Source organism: Drosophila montana, unplaced genomic scaffold (genome assembly GCF_035044405.1).
Source record: "Drosophila montana isolate Dmon_TW-CO22-7 unplaced genomic scaffold, ASM3504440v1 contig_3200_1, whole genome shotgun sequence".
NCBI classification, from domain to species: domain Eukaryota; kingdom Metazoa; phylum Arthropoda; class Insecta; order Diptera; family Drosophilidae; genus Drosophila; species Drosophila montana.
The window spans coordinates 4340532-4358632 of record NW_026998080.1 but is presented as its reverse complement, the minus strand read 5'-3'; the positions used below and the strand labels follow the sequence as shown (position 1 = coordinate 4358632).

General features: G+C 37.6%; 3 protein-coding genes across 5 annotated transcripts; all 3 read right to left on the bottom strand.

The window, feature by feature from the left end:
• Positions 1–3380: 3380 nt before the first annotated feature.
• Positions 3381–8393, bottom strand: yki (Transcriptional coactivator yki). Of its 2 annotated transcripts, XM_064687407.1 has the most exons (5): positions 7453–8389; positions 6315–6403; positions 4798–4953; positions 4158–4210; positions 3381–3572 (listed from the first exon to the last, which is right to left on the bottom strand). In XM_064687407.1, exons 1-5 carry the CDS (start codon positions 8142–8144, stop codon positions 3468–3470), a joined length of 1095 nt encoding a protein of 364 aa, XP_064543477.1. In that variant the 5' UTR covers positions 8145–8389; the 3' UTR covers positions 3381–3467. The 2 variants fall into 2 exon arrangements, 1 of the variants encoding a protein (XP_064543477.1); XR_010436871.1 differs by lacking the exons at positions 3381–3572; positions 4158–4210 and adding an exon at positions 6097–6172 and having other exon boundaries at positions 4814–4953; positions 7453–8393.
• A 1449-nt stretch (positions 8394–9842) lies between these two features.
• Positions 9843–12074, bottom strand: Chi (LIM domain-binding protein 2 Chi). 2 transcript variants are annotated; one of them, XM_064687138.1, is made up of 3 exons: positions 11976–12074; positions 11473–11731; positions 9843–11400 (listed from the first exon to the last, which is right to left on the bottom strand). In XM_064687138.1, exons 2-3 carry the CDS (start codon positions 11693–11695, stop codon positions 9956–9958), a joined length of 1668 nt encoding a protein of 555 aa, XP_064543208.1. In that variant the 5' UTR covers positions 11696–11731; positions 11976–12074; the 3' UTR covers positions 9843–9955. The 2 variants fall into 2 exon arrangements, with proteins under 2 accessions (XP_064543208.1, XP_064543207.1); XM_064687137.1 differs by having other exon boundaries at positions 9843–11731.
• Positions 12075–15697: 3623 nt separating this feature from the next.
• LOC135432015 (uncharacterized) lies at positions 15698–17271 on the bottom strand. The gene has a single exon (XM_064687455.1). It carries the CDS (start codon positions 17156–17158, stop codon positions 16082–16084), a length of 1077 nt encoding a protein of 358 aa, XP_064543525.1. The 5' UTR covers positions 17159–17271; the 3' UTR covers positions 15698–16081.
• Between the last annotated feature and the right edge of the window lie 830 nt (positions 17272–18101).

The following is an 18101-nucleotide window of genomic DNA, read 5'->3' as shown; positions in this document are numbered from 1 at the left end:
GCAGATGAAATATAATTTAGCTGTTCGTTGACAAAACAATTTGACAGTTATCATTTCAAAACAGAGATATCACTTTTTTTTTACGGTTAGTTCAAAAAGGATATACAATAACGTATGCATTAGAACCTAATATTCCCAATACTGAATTGTATTTAATAAGTATTTATATTAAAGAAAACTCGTCTTTTTGCAATTTGTTGTGCTTAACAAAATCGCAACCCATAAGACCCAGAGACCTGAATGCTTAATGCTTGTTGTAATCATCGTTTCATGCAAACGCATAGTTGTTTGAAGAAAATTGAAGTAGAAGGGAAAGAGAGGTTAATTATGAATAAATAGTACAAAAGTCGTACGGATGTTTTCTCATCTAGTGGCGGCTGCCGGGCACTCACGCCGGGCGGCAGCTCTTCAAATAACGGGGCCTGGACATCCTCAAAGTCCTCGAATGGAGTATATGGTCCCGGGACTAGGTTGTTTGAGCGGAAATGTAATCAGGGCCGGAGCTCCAGTGAATTGCCAGACCTTGACGCAGCGGCAAGGTTCTTCTCCGAATAGTCAGATAATGCTAGCGGATGCTAACCAGGGAAGTTTTGGTTAATTGCAAACCTTCGCCCCGCAGGACGGCCTGCTCTAGGTTTCCACCGGGGTCACCCGGCGTAGAGGTTTACTCAAGCCACTCGGAGTTTTTTGCCGCGAGTGTCCTCCTTTGAGGAATGCGCCTGAAACGTTCAGCACGGTGCCAATAGCCCGCCTTCGGCATTGCGCCTAAAAACGATTGGCCATATTGGGCGCTTCTGTCAAGGTGCCCGGGTTACGCAGCGTAGCCTCCGGCAAGGTGACGTGGAAGCGCCAGGCCCGGCCACGCAAGCTCACCTGGAGCTTCCGGCATTTTTTAATCTCCGACCAGTAATACTCCTACGCCAGGCCAGGCTCTTGTTCCGTCGTACACAGGAGGTGGCGCGGTATCCGGCATCTTTACAATTCCTCCAGAATAGTGGTGGCTAACAGTCACGGATTGGTTGGATGTTGGTTCAGCTTGTGACGCGCCTTGCATGGCACCGCCTTTGCGGTAAGAGTGCGCCTGCTGATGCCTTAGCCGCGTAGGTGCTTTTGGTGTGGCTGAAACGGCCATGCAAGCCACCTTACATGGTGCGTTTAAGCTAAGACCGCATTTGATGGAACTTTAGCTTGAGCTGCTGGTCTCGAGCATCCATGCGGCTGACCATGAACCCTACACGTCGCTCCAAAGATCGATCACGTGCGTCTAAGCGGTCGACCATCGGATCGGCCACCCTCTGCTGCGCCTTCAACTGCGTCGTCTTGAACCGCTATTATAACTATTTTTAAATATTTTTTTTTGTTGTTCATCAATTTACTTTCGCGCAAAATAAATAGTGGCGACTTATTCAAACAAAACATTCAACCGTAATGTGCTCTTGTCACCGGTATACCAGCTCCCTGATGCAAGAAACTCCTCACCATTTTTTTTTGTTGTTCATCAATTTACTTTCGCGCAAAATAAATAGTGGCGACTTATTCAAACAAAACATTCAACCGTAATGTGCTCTTGTCACCGGTATACCAGCTCCCTGATGCAAGAAACTCCTCACCATGGTCTAAACATTCGCGAAACAGAAGAGTGAACATCTTAGAAGGGTTATGACACATAACTCACGGCATCTTCAGTAAACGCATCAACACCGGTCAACGAAGTCAATGGTGCAACGTTACCACACCAACTCCGTTAGCACAACAACAACAACCACTGCGTCCAGTAGCGGCTGCAGGACCTCTTCCTCCACTGGAACAAGCCTTGTCGCACTAGAGCAGACTAGAGCACGCCCCAAAACCACCAATCACTCCTTGGAGCCAACCGCGGTCGCTACATATGTCGATCTGTGATCCTCTCTGGAAGCTGCGTCTTGCAACTCTTATATCATTCAGAACCCTGCTCTGCACCCTCTAAGGAGCAAAAGTAATACGCCAGCCTTTCAGGAACCGCTGGTCAGTTGACAAAGGGTTGCCTCAAAAAAACAAGGGTAAATACGAGCAGGTAGCCTCTGTCATCGAAAACGACGAAACGGAAACTGCCAACGAATCGTCGCTAGCCACCTGGAGTCAATAAAATCGTCGCAATAGAGCAGACCCTAGACCAAGCAGTTGGCCCAGACGCCTACAAGTTCAAGGTTTCTCTCCCTGGCGCCTTATGTATCTAGGGTAAAAACTCCGACATTCATAGAGGCGTTATTCGAAATCTCACGACACAGCCAAGAGAAACCTGCAAATGCAAACGCAGTATCATCCAGTGACCTCCAGCGCCATACAGACGATTGCTCTTTGGGCGAAATCCCTGTAGCTGCAGCGTTTCAACCATTAAACCTCTCCTGGAGTCAGACTGAATTTGGTACCCTCTCCGCATCATTGCAAGTTTCCTGACCGAAACATCATTTCAAGTGGTGCAAGATGGCATAACCTCCCATACCAAACGTATACGAGCGGGCGTTCTACAAGGCAGCGTTTTGGGCCACACATTATACAGCCATTTTAATCACGACATGCCGACGGCAAACGAAATCCTCGCATGCCTTGCCAAAATGAAATGTGTGTATGAAGCAACTGACATCCTGCAGGAGTACCTTAAGAGCTCCGAAAACTGGACTTGTAGATGGAACCCACACTCTGCGTAAAGACTGCTGCCTCAGACTTGAGCATGTTATATAACAGAGGGGAGATCGTTTATAAAAAGAGTAAAGAGTAAAGGGCTAAGATAACTACCTTTAGAAACACCAGGAGTAACATCAACCTTTTGCGAGGTAGTCAACCTCAGCACGACTCTTTGGGTCTTCCCTTTAAATAGGAAGAAATTCAAAGCAAAAGAGAGGGAGGGAAACCTTAAGAGAGCAAGAGAGTTAGAGTGCCATTGCTTTGTATGATATAACGGCATCACTGATTTCTGTTTCGATCTCACTTTAGGAAACTGCTTTGGCTTACTATCAAGGCTCTTAATGTTCCATCATTAATGTCTAAAGATCGTTAAACTGTGAGTGTGTATGTGTATTTCCACAAATTGAATTTTTCTGAATTTCGATCGCATTTCTACTCCTTTGAGGGGATGAGTAATATGAAATAATGCTGTTAAACATTTCTACTATCTGGCAATTCTTGCACATCGGGCGCACCTTAATCAATCTGGTCCCACTGTATAATACCGATCACCTAGACTCGACAATTACATTTATCTACCTCACAAAAAACGCCTGTGCGCAAGACATTTTTCCCTTTGTTGAGACGTTATTCCCTTTGTTGCTCTAGATTTATAAAAAGTTATTAGATTGAAGTGTATCCAAAATAAATCAATATTAAAAGTAAACATAATATCATTAAATATATGCAAAAATATTTATTTTATATTAATACAAAATTTTAAACATTAAAATCTAGTAAAATTATTTGCACAAAAACTTTTATTAATTTATTTTATACCATTCCAAATCATCAGGTTTGTGGGAAGACGGTGTGTTAATGACAGTTTGGGTATCATTAAATATATTGCTGCAAATGTTATCTCCAATCTGAAATAAAATACATGTTATATAAGCAATGCGTTATTTACAAACTATACAAAAACAATAATAAAACAAGTAAGAGGCTCTAGTCGGGAGTTCCCAACCCTCTTCTACCAACACTTTAAGAAGCTAATTGTTTTATCGATGGTGTCTCTAGCTCTTATTATTTGCGGGATTTGCTCATAAAAACAGGATTTCGATATCGATTTTTATCGATTGCTTGGAAACGGAGTAAGTTATCGATTACAAGAAACACACTCGAGCTGCGCAAGGACTAGGAGGACCTACATTCCAAATTTCTCTAGAACTTATAGGTTCTGAGATCCTTGCGTTCATACATACGGGTGGACGGACAGACAGACAGACGGACATGGCTAGATCGACTCGGCTGTTGACGCTGATCAGGATATATATACTTCCTTCTGCATTTGCACAATTTTCAATGGGCCCATATGGGTAAAAATTAAAATGGGCTCGTTCTGCTTATGATGTACAAGAATATTTTAAGTGTCAGATCTGTAGCCCACAAGGAAAAGTGTTTGTTAAACTTATAAATTAACTTATTTTACGACAAGTTATTGCAATATTTACCTGAAGAGACGATACTAAATTATCAGGACAGTCTAGCACGTTTAGACCAGATTCTATAAAAAAAAATAATAAACAAGCAATTATTTTATATAAATAAATGAAGGATGTACGTAAATTTTATTTTACTTTTATTCATCAGTATAAGTGTAAGCAGGTTTATAGTAGATGTATAGTTAAATTTAATATTATTAGTGTTAACTGGAAACAAAGAATGCCGATCTTCGGCACGCCGAGGATTAAAAAGAATTGCAGATATTATGCATCAAAACCCGTGGCTTAAATTGGTGGTTATCTTTAATTGATATATTTATTTGAATCATAATTATAGAGGATCGGCGGTGCGGAAGCTACAAAATTAGATACTTGATACTATACTATTTATAAGCTACACCAAATTTGACTAGCTCTTAAAACCTAAAAGATTTGCTCCAAAAGCTGGATTTAGATGTCGATTTGTATCGATTGCTTTCAAACAGGACAAGCTATTGGATATCGGAAATAGACTTCTACTGCACGGCACTAGGAGGACCTATGTTCAAAATTTCATACAAACGGACGGGCTGCTGGACAGACAGACGGACTTGATTAGATCGAATTGCTGTTGAAAAGCTTGTGAAAAGGAATAAATTTTAATACTTACGTATTCTAGGATCATTCCATGAAGTCGTTCGATCAATATGGTTTATAAAATAAATATCTCCAGACTCAGTAACAGCTTGTTCCCAACCATCGGGTAGTGGGCCAATATGGGAAGATATGCTCGGGGAGCTAGTTTGCTTTGCAGTTTGTATAACATCTGCATAAAAAGGTAATGTGTAAACTATGTATGTAAATGTATATTCATCGAAACCAATAATATTATTATTATCCTCCATTGATTTTATATCTAAAACCGTCAAATTTGCTATATGTTTCCTTATTCATTTGGCACACATTTTTTTCAAAAATATTTGTCTCAAACATTTTATTGCTCGTACCTAATACCGATTACGTGGTGAAGAACTACACCGATCACAAGACGTCCGTGCTCTAGTCGCAAAGGGCTTAAAGCTTGCTTGTAGGATCCAAATCTATTAAGGAGGCTCTGTTAGCCTTCCCTCCATTATAACGCACAATCGGTTATGTAATAAAATCGAAGGATCTTTTTTAATTAAAAAAAAACGTTGCTCGCGCGCTTATCCTCGAATGAAGTGCTTGCCATCGCTTCATACCTTACCGCCTCACTAATATTTAGATTTGTAGAGCAAAACTGATTACAATAATAATCGAAAAATAATAATAACAATTTATTTATAGAATTCGTAAAAGAATGCATGATATGAATGAATGTTTACACGTATTCAGAAAATGCCAACGCTTGGCGCTAAAGGGCAGCATTCAATAATAATTTTTCTTTTTTAGTGTCGAGCTTGGTAAATGAGTTGAAGGTCCAGGAGGGGCTCATTTTACGAAAAGCGTCTATTTTCACAATCATAATGAGAATTATTTTAAAGCCGATCGATGATAAGCATAAAAAATGACAAAATCCCTGTATAACATAAGGAAGTTAGAGTAAGAATTTGAGCTTCCTGGCTCTTACTTATGTAGATAAAAAAATTAAATTTGCGTTAAAACAACGCTGCCAGCTTTCTAGCGCCCATATATATTTACAAAAAAAAAGTGCTTATCCCAGCTTAAACAAATGTCAACTTCCTATGGCTGTCAAAATTTTTATATATTCAGAAAAATAACAAGAAACTTTGCAATTAAACAACTGTCATCAACGATTACGATTATAGCAAGGCACGGTGACTTTAAACTTATGTGCATCTATTGTCATTGTCGTTCGGATGTGTAGATTAGTTTTACTTTATTTATCATATTTAGTTACTTTAATGAAAAAGTTTAAAAGGACTTTGTTGCTCTATATGTATCGTAAATTTATAAAATGCGAACTTACACAGCGTTTATAATTTTCTTTTTTGTTGGATTTCCTATTTAGTTTTGTGATTAATTTTAACTGTCAGGGGGACAAGCTGAAGAAAGATAAACGCGTCGCCCAAAAGGGGGGTGTGCGCGGTTGTTGGTGCTGAGTTTTGGTACATACATACTTTCATCCTAACTCAAGCGACAAAAGCTTATGTTATTATATATATATAATTACGTGAATTAGCGTACCAGCTGGTTTCCGCTCGGACATTGCTCGTTGTTGCTGTTGACGAAACTGAATTCTTGGATCTTCCCATTGTGTTGTTTTTGTGGTGTGGCTGTAATAGGGAAAACGGGAAAACTAATTAGGTTATATTCAATATATTTAAGTTTAAGTGACGTGGCGATAGCTATAAAATGAAAGATACATGTTATATATATTCTATTCTAGAAGCGACATGTCAAGTTTGGGGACTCTAGCTCTAAATACAAGAGATTTTCTCAAAAAACAGGTTTTCGATTTTTATCGATTAATTGAAAATGGGGCAAATTATCAATTATCGGAAAACTACGCGGGCACTAGGAGGACCTACGTTCAAAATTCCAAGTCTCTAGCTCTTATAGGTTCTGAGATCCTTACAATGTTGATCATATCACTTGAAGAGTGATCAGGTTGTCTGTATAGTTATTTCAAGAACCTCTCGGTTCCATGAAGATAGACTATGCTATTTGTGCCCAGTCCGAAAATTTAACCACTTGAGAGTTATAAGCAACGAAAAGACGAAGTTTAATATTATTATATTAATTGAAATATTAGCATCAGCTTAAAATATACAGATTTTCTGCCGGCCCAAACTAATTACACAATAAATGTAAATTTAGGAATTTAGGCCAGCCAAAGCTAGTGCAATGAATTACAACACAGCAAAAATATGCAGATATACACGTGCATATACAAACGGATGTGCGGAGCACATTCCATTATTTAGCAATTTACGATCTTTTGAGAAAGTTAAACTGCCTTGTAGGACTTTGTTGGTTGGCGTTACCTATCCTTGTATTCAGCTAGCTTTGATAGTTTCGGATAGAACGACTCAACTTGTCTCCTTGATGAAGACTACACAAACTTAATGGGTCAGAATGGTGCACAACACCATTTACCCTTTTTTTTTTATACATTTGGATTTAGGATATACAACGAAATTGAATTAAATTAAATTAAATAAATGTGCTTCTGATTGTGCGAACCAATTAGGACAATGATAGTATGCCGCCTATGTACTAAAATCTCTAATTGCCAACAGTACTTCGACAAATGGTAAGCTTTTTGGGGACATTGTTTTAAAATAAAAACTAGAATAGATTCATTGTTCATCATATTACTTACTTTAAATAGTAAATCTGCCCATCATTAGTTTTAGCTTGTTCCCATCCAGGCGGTAGTGCACCTAATTGACTCTGTAGTTGAATTGGACTCACAACGTCATATGATCTTTGCTTTTTATGAATGGTCTGAGTAGATAATGGAGTCTCCGGTCCTTGTCCCATGCATGTATTTATTACATCTAAATCAATATTGTTTGCTGTACTGCTAGCGAAGTCCACATTATTATCCGGGTACGCTGGCCCTTGGTTACTATTTGCGCCCGATTCATTTCTAGAACGAACATTATAGTTTTGCTGTAGCGAAGCTGGACTGCTCCGGGCGCGAAAATGATGGATTGTCAGACGACTGTGTGATGGCTGGTTTTGTGAGAGTGATGGCTGTATTTCTGGCTGGGCAGTCTTGTTGATATTAGTTTGTGAGCCATCGTATGTGGAATCGGCACTGTTTGCTCGTGAATGTAGGGGAGCTGGAGGATTGAAAAATGAATTCGGCAGTTTGCGCATACGAAAAGGTAGCTGCAAAGGAAGCTTCGCATCTCCGGGATTCAATACACTATCAAATAGCGCTTGCAGGTTGTCATCGGAGTCCTGATTCACTCGAACAACAAGATTAGTAGATAATTTAGTGGGAGACAGCATATCCTCATCGTCGATTTCTTTTTCGCTTATGTTGCTTTTATTGCTTAAAGACATCGTTAAAATATTTGTTTATGTACACAATACAGTCAAACAAAACCGAAGCAATATATCGTCATAAATTTCATTCGTATTTTTATTACAACTAAGTCGTAAATCACTCCATTTTGTTTTTTAGTTTTTTTTTACTTGTTCTATATGCAAACTTATTCCTATTGCATTGTAAAATTCCGTGCTTCCGTAAAACTTAAACAATGTTAATATACATATATGTATTCATGTACATATACCATACGCTAGAGAACTGCCAACATAACACATCAAATTATATAAAGGGTATCATTCAACACCTTTTTATTGTTAAAATATATCGATATATCCGAGCCGATATATTCGACGCACTCTTTTTATATGGACAATTGGATAATACAAATTGCAACATATCTAGCATTTTTCCGTGGTAGGACTGCGATCTAATTAATTTGATAGAAATAATAATAATAAATGAATAATAAAATTCGCAGTAAAAATGAGATTATCACACAGATATGTCATATACACTTAACAATTCGGAACTATGGTTGAAACGTTATTTAAAATTTATTTCACAAACGTTGTTATTTTTTTTAAAACAAATTCTTGTGATATTTTGACGTAAAAAATTTAAGCATAAACAAAACCCTTATTTTCGATAACCACCGGACTCATAAAGATACTTTAAATATTTGTTTCGTTTTAACTTATCGATTATTAAATTTGCAAGAGCAAAAATTATGATTACATTGTGGACTTCCATTAAAAATAAATATACAATAAGAAAATATTCATTTATTTAATTTGCAGCGTCAAGCTACTAGTGAGGTTAAGACCCAATGATTGTTACGGGCGTGCTTATTTCTCTTTGGGCCGCGCCGGCTGGCTTAGGGGTAGTCCCACACTTGCCTCGCAGTACGCTCAATCATTACCAACACTCATCAAATTAACACCTGTAGCGAACAGGCTCAGCAAAAACAAATTAAATAAAAAAAAACATGAACAAGAAAAATAATAAAAATAACACAAACTAATAATAATGATAAAAACTTGTTGTCGTGAATTATTAACTGGCTGAATGACTGACTGGCTGAATGACTGACTGAATGATTGGTGATCAACGCACAGACTATACCGTAAGAGCTAGGAAGCTGAACTATTCACTAAGTTACCTTCTTATGTGATGAAGTGGCACGTTTAGACGGGGTTTCGCGAAATTCCACCTGTGTGGAAAAATGGCGAAAAACGATTGTATGTTTAATTTTTGTTTGCCATCCGGCCGGCTTTAAACTAATTTTCAGAGATCTTTGAGACAATTTATTCTAAGCGTGCCACGGGCAAGGCCGGGGTACTTTTATAGACATAGGACAAAATTTCCCACCCCGGTAAAATCTCATCCGCTTTCCACGAGGTTTGGCTTCTTATTAATGCTTTGGCCTTTAAATCAATTTGACATCTAAATATGGCAACATTATTCTTGGTCAAAATTCGTGTAGAAATGGTATCCTCAAATATCTTATTTAGGTACAGGTCAAAATTCCACCCCCATAACTCGGTTAAATCTCATTCGATTTTCATAAGGTTTGGCTTGTTGTTCATGGTTTGGCCTAAACAAAAGTAGGTAACACACGATTGTGCATATATACATGTACAACTATATAATAATCTACTTGAAACAAGTACAGGATATAAATAGTACAATATTCAACACAAATAACCGTATTTAAAGGCTAGAAACTTTATTTAAAATTATTTTTACATGCAAGTATGAAAATACATTTCACCACATATGTATCTTAAAATTATATTATAATTTCGGATTATTCCATTTGATTCTATTGCGATACAATGGGGCTCTTTTTATCTATATCGGCTATATTAGCATTATTTTGCGGTCCAGATGCATTACCAGGACTAGCTGGAATATTGCCTGTCCGTTCCATACTCCACGGGTTTGAGCCTGATATCGGTGAATCTGCATGCCCAAAACCAGTATGATTGTCGTGTTCAACTGCATTGGTGCCATCATATTGTGTATTTTCCAAACGAGTAATAAGCCTTTCATCTTCTTCGCCAAATTCACCTCCCATTAATGTTGGCTCACCGACAACCATAACATCTTGGGAAGACAATGAAAAGCTGGGACCTGACGGCGACCTCTTTTGATTTGCCACAGGCGGGGTGTTTGCGTTGTTGGCACCTCCAGAATTTGACCCTTTTCTTTTACGTCGTTTGTTTGGTGGTCTTTGCGGGTCTTTTTTACCGGGTGGCGCGACCATGCGTTGCCATTTTTGAAATAGAGTTGTTTTTAAGCAATCACGTGGACTTAGTGCATACGCTTTGTGGCGTGACATAAGTTCTTGCATTGGCTCAAGTATTACACATAGTCGAAGGTAGTTTAAGGTTGAATTTGTTATTCCAGCCCTAGTAATATTCTTTGTTATTTGATCAAGCAGCATTGGATCAGGAGGCAGAGAAGTTCCAATTACAGACCTCGGGATGAGTTCTCTATGTCCTTTTATAGTCATATGCCATGATTTGATTCTCATGTAGTCATCATACATAAACTCTAGAATAAGTCTTGCATCTGCACATACTTTGGTAAAAAATGGTTTACCATGCTGGGTTATAATGGTGCACTGATCGCAATCTAATGTTATAGACGTATTGTGAAACGATTCCTTAGCGTGCTTGAGCTGAAAATACAAATCAGATACACCTCCTTCAAAAATGCTTCGAAAGAAACGTGGAACAAGTGTTCGGCCAATTGTATATCGTTTTGGTCCGTCTTCCAGGCAAAACAATATTGTTAATCTTGCGTCGTCCTCGAAAAACTCTGTTGTAAAAGAATCCCACCAACAGTTATCGCTATCTTCATTGCGTTGCTGAAGGCGTTTGTTTAGCTCAAACACTCGATGCTCTGTATGACTGAAGTATGAGTTGTGTCTTCTGAAGCCTTGATCAATTCTATCCATTTGCTGAGGGCCCCCCATCATAGGATGGTTTCCACCATGACCAAATGGAGATGCCGGTGGCATGGGATTAAACTGGCTTCCAACTCCGAAAACTGTAGGGGAGGAAAAGTGACCCGCTTGTCCACTGTTAAATGGAGTACCTGAACTTGCTGGTCGGCTAAATTGACCCAAACCGGAAGACGGTGATCCAAATGGCCCCCCAACTGGTCCGTTGAAATTGCCTGATGTTGACGATTGTGAATAATTTCCTTGTATATTTTGCGCTGCAACACCCACTGGACCAGGGGTTGAGGAGCCAGAAGGGGCTGGCGATGAAGTATATTGAGGAGTATTTGATCCGGGTTGATTAGTATTTTGAAACACTAAAGATTGATTACCGGCAGGAGAAGATTGGCCAGCATTTGGATATGGGTTCCCACTCGCAGTATATGGTAGTCCTCCTTGGGGGAATCCACTCTGATTGCTGGCGTCTGGATTTAGAGACGCAGAGTTCGTAGAAGGTAACATTGTTGAGCCTTCGGTTACGCTCTTCCAGTTTCCTTCGTCAATATTTGATTGAGAAGTCATCGTATTTCCAGCGTTTAAACCTCTACGATTCATTTCTAATTCAATAGCTTAACACACATTCGCTTGGATCTGAAATAAATTTAAATTACTATCTACCAATACAAATTTTAAGATAACTAGACTTGCTTACGCATGTCAATTTCTAGTGTTTAAGAACATATTTTGAAATTCTAAGCCGAATTTAAATATATGTATATATATTTTTTATTTTCTTTGCGACGGTTATTGTCTTTGTTTCAACAGTTTCTAAGGTCGACATTAAATTTCAAACCAGTAACTTTAATAGATGAATCCTTAAACACTTGTAACTCACCTAAATAAAAATAAATATACATTAAGCTGACAATTATGTATCTACTTTCCAAAATTAGAGTTCGGTTAGATAGGCATGTTATCGAGTAGACTATCGAATCTGAATACTTAAATGCATGAATTCTTATAAATTGAGGACTCAGTCAAAGTATCGTCGTTTTTGCAACAAACGAATGAATATTGCATCTATTTGACAAACACATTTTCAGTATTCTTATCATAGACAATATAAACACTAAGATGATAAGTTTTAAGAAGATTAATTTTACAGGCAAATTTAAAAGTAAACTAATTTTATTACAAAGCGCACCTTGTGCACTAATAAACTTCAGAAAATAGCACAGTGAACGCTGGGGAGAAATTCTAGTATCAGCCAATGGCGTACAAGCACCTTTGTTTGTATGTGTGCATTATGCATGCCTGAGTACAACAAAATATGTACATATATATGTTTGGTTATTCACTGCATTTTCGTTCTCGATTTAAAAAAAAATTAAGCTCTATTGTATCATTTTGCTGTATGGCGTTACTCCTGGTAAGATTTATATTGTCTCTGGTACCACTAAATGTGCCCGTATTCTATTTTGAGCCAGCCAATAAGAGAATCACACAAAAACAGAACAGGTTGGAGTTTAGTCCACGTCTGGCAAAGAACCGCCTGAGTGCGTTGGCACTCAAGTCCATCGTGATCTCTGTATGGTATGCCTTTGTCAGAAAGCATACGAACGCAGAGAGACACACCTTGACTTGGCGCTTCTCTCGTATGTTAAAATGCATCCAAATTGGTCCCAAATTGGTTCTGTTGTAGACACCTCCTCGCTTTCGGCCTTCTGGTAGCGGTCCCATTAGCTGACTGCCCAAGACAGGTCGAAGCCGATTGCAGATAATGCAACTTCGCACTGAATTGCTAGCCAATTTTCTTCAATTTATGATCCAATATTTCTGCTCCAAGAAGACGCATAACGATTAAGCCCCCACGTAAAATAGGAGGTTTTGTGTCAGTTCTCTCTCTTCTCTTTTGTAGACTTAATAGGTTTTAAATCTATTAATCTAATGAATTCCTCACGCAGTATTAAAATGATCAAATTGTAAATTAGGTTGCATTGTTGAAGTCCGATTCATACAAACCCCCAATATCTGCCGGATTTAAATTTGACTCTACCTTTTAACAATCATGTATATTGCATAACTTTTGTATTTCAGCGACTAGAGCGACCGTGGAGTTGGCAGTCACAGGCCGCACTGATACCGCTCCGCCCTTATTGCGCACGTAGACATAAAATGCTCTAGCAAAAGCTCGACAAGATGATGAATCCACCTCAAATGTAATAGAAATCACCAATCGTGGCAGCGGACAGTGGCTTATCATCTTCAGTCCCTATCGGGATGTTTGCCATTGAGTCGCGTAACTTGACGGCAGCTCCTCATCCCAGTCGTTGTTCAGCAGACACAAATCTTGTAGGAATATCTTGCCTGGAATCAGTATATGACTCAAGAATCCCAATGCATCAAACTCTTGAGTTAACTCACCGACCAATTATCTGGTCAAGCGGCCCAGGTGATCATGGTAGGGTGAGCTACAGCCGTCGTATTAGCATCAGCCAGCATAGCAATTTTCTCATTTTTAAATACAATCGCAACAGCACGCGAATATTTATTTGAATTTACATACCTGCGAGTAGGTAGCCCAGTGATACTCTATCTAATCCACCCCAGCCGACGTCATAGAGTGTGCTCCGCTCGTAGCTACACGACCATCAGCTCGCTTCCATACGCTGTATGTCCTCTTATTATTCGCGCAGTACGAGTTTGTTTGTAATCGATAACGCGCTTTCCATTACCAAGCAATCGATCAAAATATATTAAGAATTATTGATTTTCGAGCATATTTCTAGGGTTTTAAGACATGTAGCTTCTGGTATAGTATATGCAGATTACGTATATTTAATTTTTTGGATGACCGCGTCTCGCAAAATCAAACAATCAAAAACTCCAATTTCAACCAGACAACAATTTTATGGTGCCGTTGTCCTTTTTAGAGTGTACAAATGTTTTATGGTATAGTTCATCAAGATCTGTTGTGAAACACAGAAGTTAAAAAAAACATTGGCAAGTGATTTGTCAGCTAGCGCAAAGCACAATTATATTAATACCTATATCTATTAAATAGGTAAGAAAAGCTGTAAAGCTAATGTTAGTATAAGAAGGTTCAGAATGCCCCTAAGACAATCTATCCTAACTAGACCACTCTTACTTGTTTTATAAGTAAGTTTTCCTAATTTGTATGAAGTGTTAAACATAAATTAGAAATTTCAACTTCAAAAATCGATTCTTAAGAACTACAGTATTTATTATTTTTGCCTACGTATCATTTGGACCATCTAACAGCTTGGTGCAGGGTATGCTGGTGTGGGGTGCTTTATACTATGGCATCTGCGAGTGGCAGTTTTTAATATCGCACGCTCTGCGCCATCAGGTTAGCACACCAAATGATATATATATGGTCTTTGTTGAAAACCAGCTACCTTTGTATGATTTTTTGATATTTTCTTTAATTTGTTATGGAAAATTTTGGTTTATCTTTAATATTTGGGCACGCAGCACAACCAACACTTTTTTCCAGCCCAATAAGTCATTACCATTAATATGAGTAGAGGAAAATCATTATCCGTGGAAGAAAAAGCACGAATTGAAGCGTACAACGATGCAGGTCTGTTAATATGTGATAAAGCAAAAAATAAAAATACTTTTAAGCCGAAAAGTTACATTCGTATTCCTAAAAACTAAAATTAAAAAAAATTAATAAAAAATACCCCTCTCTTAACGTAGCTCAAAAGGAAATGCGCTTGAATTTCGCACGAACGCACATGACGAGGAATTTCGACTGGCGCTAGTTGTCTCTTATGATGAAAAAAAAATTAATTTTGAAAGCCAAGATGGATGCAACTAAATAAGTTCAAGCCTTAAAAGCTTTATGCAAAAAATTCCAAAGTTGAACTGTCTTTTTTATGTTATTTTTTAAAACGCTTAAAAAATATATATTAAAATAAAGTAGAATAACCATTTTTGTTTTATTTAACTGAGAATTAAATAGAACTTCTGCCAACCTAATGACGCGCAGTGTATTAATAATTACAAGAGTGATCTAGTCGGAAGTGGTCGACTAGGAGATTCGCACACACCTTTTGCTAGGCTATTTACTCCATTGAACCATCCTTACTCATTAGAGACATGATCTATATACACCATTCTAGACCATACATGTTATCGGATACAAACACGTACTGCGCGGCAACTATAAGTCTCTAGCTCTTATAGGTTCTGAGTTAGGCGCGTTCCTACATACAAGTGATCAAGTATATATATATATATACATAGTTAATGGGGTCGTAGTTGCTTCCTTCTGCCCCTGAAATATCTTTGCACAAAAACATTATACTCTTTTTACCCATTTTTAATGGGTTCAGTGTACAAAAATAAAGTATTTAACCACATGGAGCACCTTGTACAAATACTATTTTCCACGTTAACTTACTTTCATTTTCGCACAGTGCATGCTAGAGAGATAAGTTCTTGTCTAAGCCAATGGCGTTATACGTTTATATGTGTGAGTTATTCTTGCATGAGTTCATCAAAATATGTATGTATGTGTTGTTATTCACTGCAATGGCTTTTGCTGCCGAAGAAATGAATTTTACTTATGTATGTTGGGTACTGCTGAGGTTTAATTTTTACTTTAACTTAGAAATTTATTAAAATATCATGTTATATTTCAGGGAGAATTGAGTACAATTGATAAATATTATAAGACTCTATTTCAAATGGTTCATCTAATACAAGCGCATGGACTCTATTCTGTTCACGCGCAGCCTATGTACATAGATCGCATTGGAAGAAAGCTTAACGGTATATCGTTCATCGGTAGTATGTACCTAAATGTATAAAATGTTCAGCAACCCGCCGATTTGGTGTTTCAACTAAAAATGAAATTTATATTTCCGCTTTGACTAGTGGCGTATTAAGTTCAAAGATAAAATCACATTTTTTGTAGCCGAAATGTAAGCATATAATTTCATAGTATTATTATAACATTAGTTTTGGGTAAAATTATTTTGGAGGACTTTCAACGTAAACAGTTGTATTATCTACACCTAGGAATTGGGTTATACTTAATGCAGATAACAGTTTCATCTGGCCCTGATAGAGGACATCGGCAATAATTTTTTCGGCATATATAGCTTGTGCATTTTCCATTGATCGCAATTTATGAGCAATTATTTTTCCAAAGTTTGTGAAATGATCATCCAACTGATTATCTGAATTTTTGAGTGCCAGCGAAAGCAGCCGGTCAAGATCTATGTTGGAAATGTCTGCCCTGCATTTTCCCGACTGCATCTCGTTTTCACAGGAGACTTGGGATGAAACAGATGATGATCGTTTTCTGCTGTTTTTGATGTATTTATGACGGGTGATCACGCGTTTATCGCGATTTGACTCTGCTGCATGTACGGTAGAGTTTATTTTATCGTTTGAAGAGTTGGCTATTGAAGTATTAAACGATTTCCTTCTTTCTGACATATTATGGTTTTCGGGTGGCAGTATTACCTCAACTTCCTTAATTGATGCCTTGTTGTTAGAATTGACGTTTTGGATACTGACAATTGGATCAACTTCTGCTTCGTCAAATAGATTGGCACAGAAATCATTTGCGCTGGTGCTGTTGCTGGGCGACAATTTGTTTTCGTTTTTGGACTGTTTGGACAAGCTCTCAGCATCCGAATATTCCTCGCAAGCTTCAGGTTGCACAATAGTTGTATCTATTGTATGTTGTATGGGTAGGGTATGGGTATCTTCCCGTTTTAACTTTTTTTCAGGGATTTCCTCATCTTTTAAAAACATAAGTGACTCAAAATATCTTCGCTTTGGACAATACGGTTCATATTTTTCCCCCTTTTTTTTAACTTCGTTATACTTTCGAAGCTGATGACGAAATGCACACCGAAGATTGTTAATTTTTTGTTTAGTCCTTTCAACATTATATAGCTCTCCATGTTTAGTCGCCACAGCAATTAATTTGATATACGCTTCTTGTCGTTTTGTTCGATTTCTAAAATCTGCTGAATCGGCTTTCCACAAGCACGGATTATTCTTGTATTCTTCTATGAAATCGTCAATAAAATCCATGTTTGTTTATAAATCGGACAACGATTAATAATTGACAAACAACATCACGGATCACATAAATTAAGAACTGAATTTTACAAATAGCAAGCTACGAAATATTGAAGTGTTATTATAATTTGTCAGTAACAGTGTTGTAAATGACCATAAAGTGCAGCTAACATTGATATACAAACGTGATTAGCATCAATTGTGGTACACTGGAAACAGAAACTTAAAAACAAAAAATATCTATGATTTATCATCAATCACGGTATATATACTACGATAAGTAACGCCAGACAACAAAATGCTTCTATGCAGTTTTATTTTAATTTTTTAAGCTAAGAACGAAAATAAATCAGTACTCTTGCGCTCTGACAGCTAAAAGGCCGAAAACGCTAAAATGGAATGTACTCTCAGCTTTGGTTCTATCAGGACCGGCGAGGATATTATGTTTGTTGTGTGTGACTATATATACACCTATATTGCTAGGTGTGTTATTTTCTGCTGTGACTTTTTCTGTCGAAAATAACTAATTTTGTCAGGTTACTGCCCATACCATGATATATATAAATTTGTATTCGCATATGTATGTTGTGAACTGGGGTTAGTTCGGTAGAAAATCAATATTCTCTATGGCGATGCTAATATAATTTCTATAAATTAAATTACAAACATTTAGCTGGCAGCGGCCAGAACGCAAAAGCCATGTTTGGATATAAATTAATTTGTATATGTTAATAAATTAATTTAATTGATCATTGTAATTAAATCTTCGAGTTTATTTTAATTGGGATATAAATAATAGTTTGGGGTAGGTTATGGCCAGCGTTAGAAAAATAACAAAATTAATTTTCATGACACCAAAAGCTCCTAATTTACGTGGGCTATTGTATGAGATAGATTCTGCATAGTTCGAAGCAGAACACAAACTTGCCTAAGTCAATAAGCATCCTTATGAGAC

Coding starts and splice junctions, on each gene's coding strand:
- Chi (XM_064687137.1), bottom strand. CDS start 11,695: ATGAATCGTAGAGGTTTAAACGCTGGAAATACGATGACTTCTCAATCA.
- yki (XM_064687407.1), bottom strand. CDS start 8,144: ATGTCTTTAAGCAATAAAAGCAACATAAGCGAAAAAGAAATCGACGAT. Junction 6,404..7,452: donor GGGCAGATTTACTATTTAAA/GTAAGTAATATG, acceptor TCCCTATTACAG/CCACACCACAAAAACAACAC. Junction 3,573..4,157: donor ATTTAGTATCGTCTCTTCAG/GTAAATATTGCA, acceptor ATTTTATTTCAG/ATTGGAGATAACATTTGCAG.
- LOC135432015 (XM_064687455.1), bottom strand. CDS start 17,158: ATGGATTTTATTGACGATTTCATAGAAGAATACAAGAATAATCCGTGC.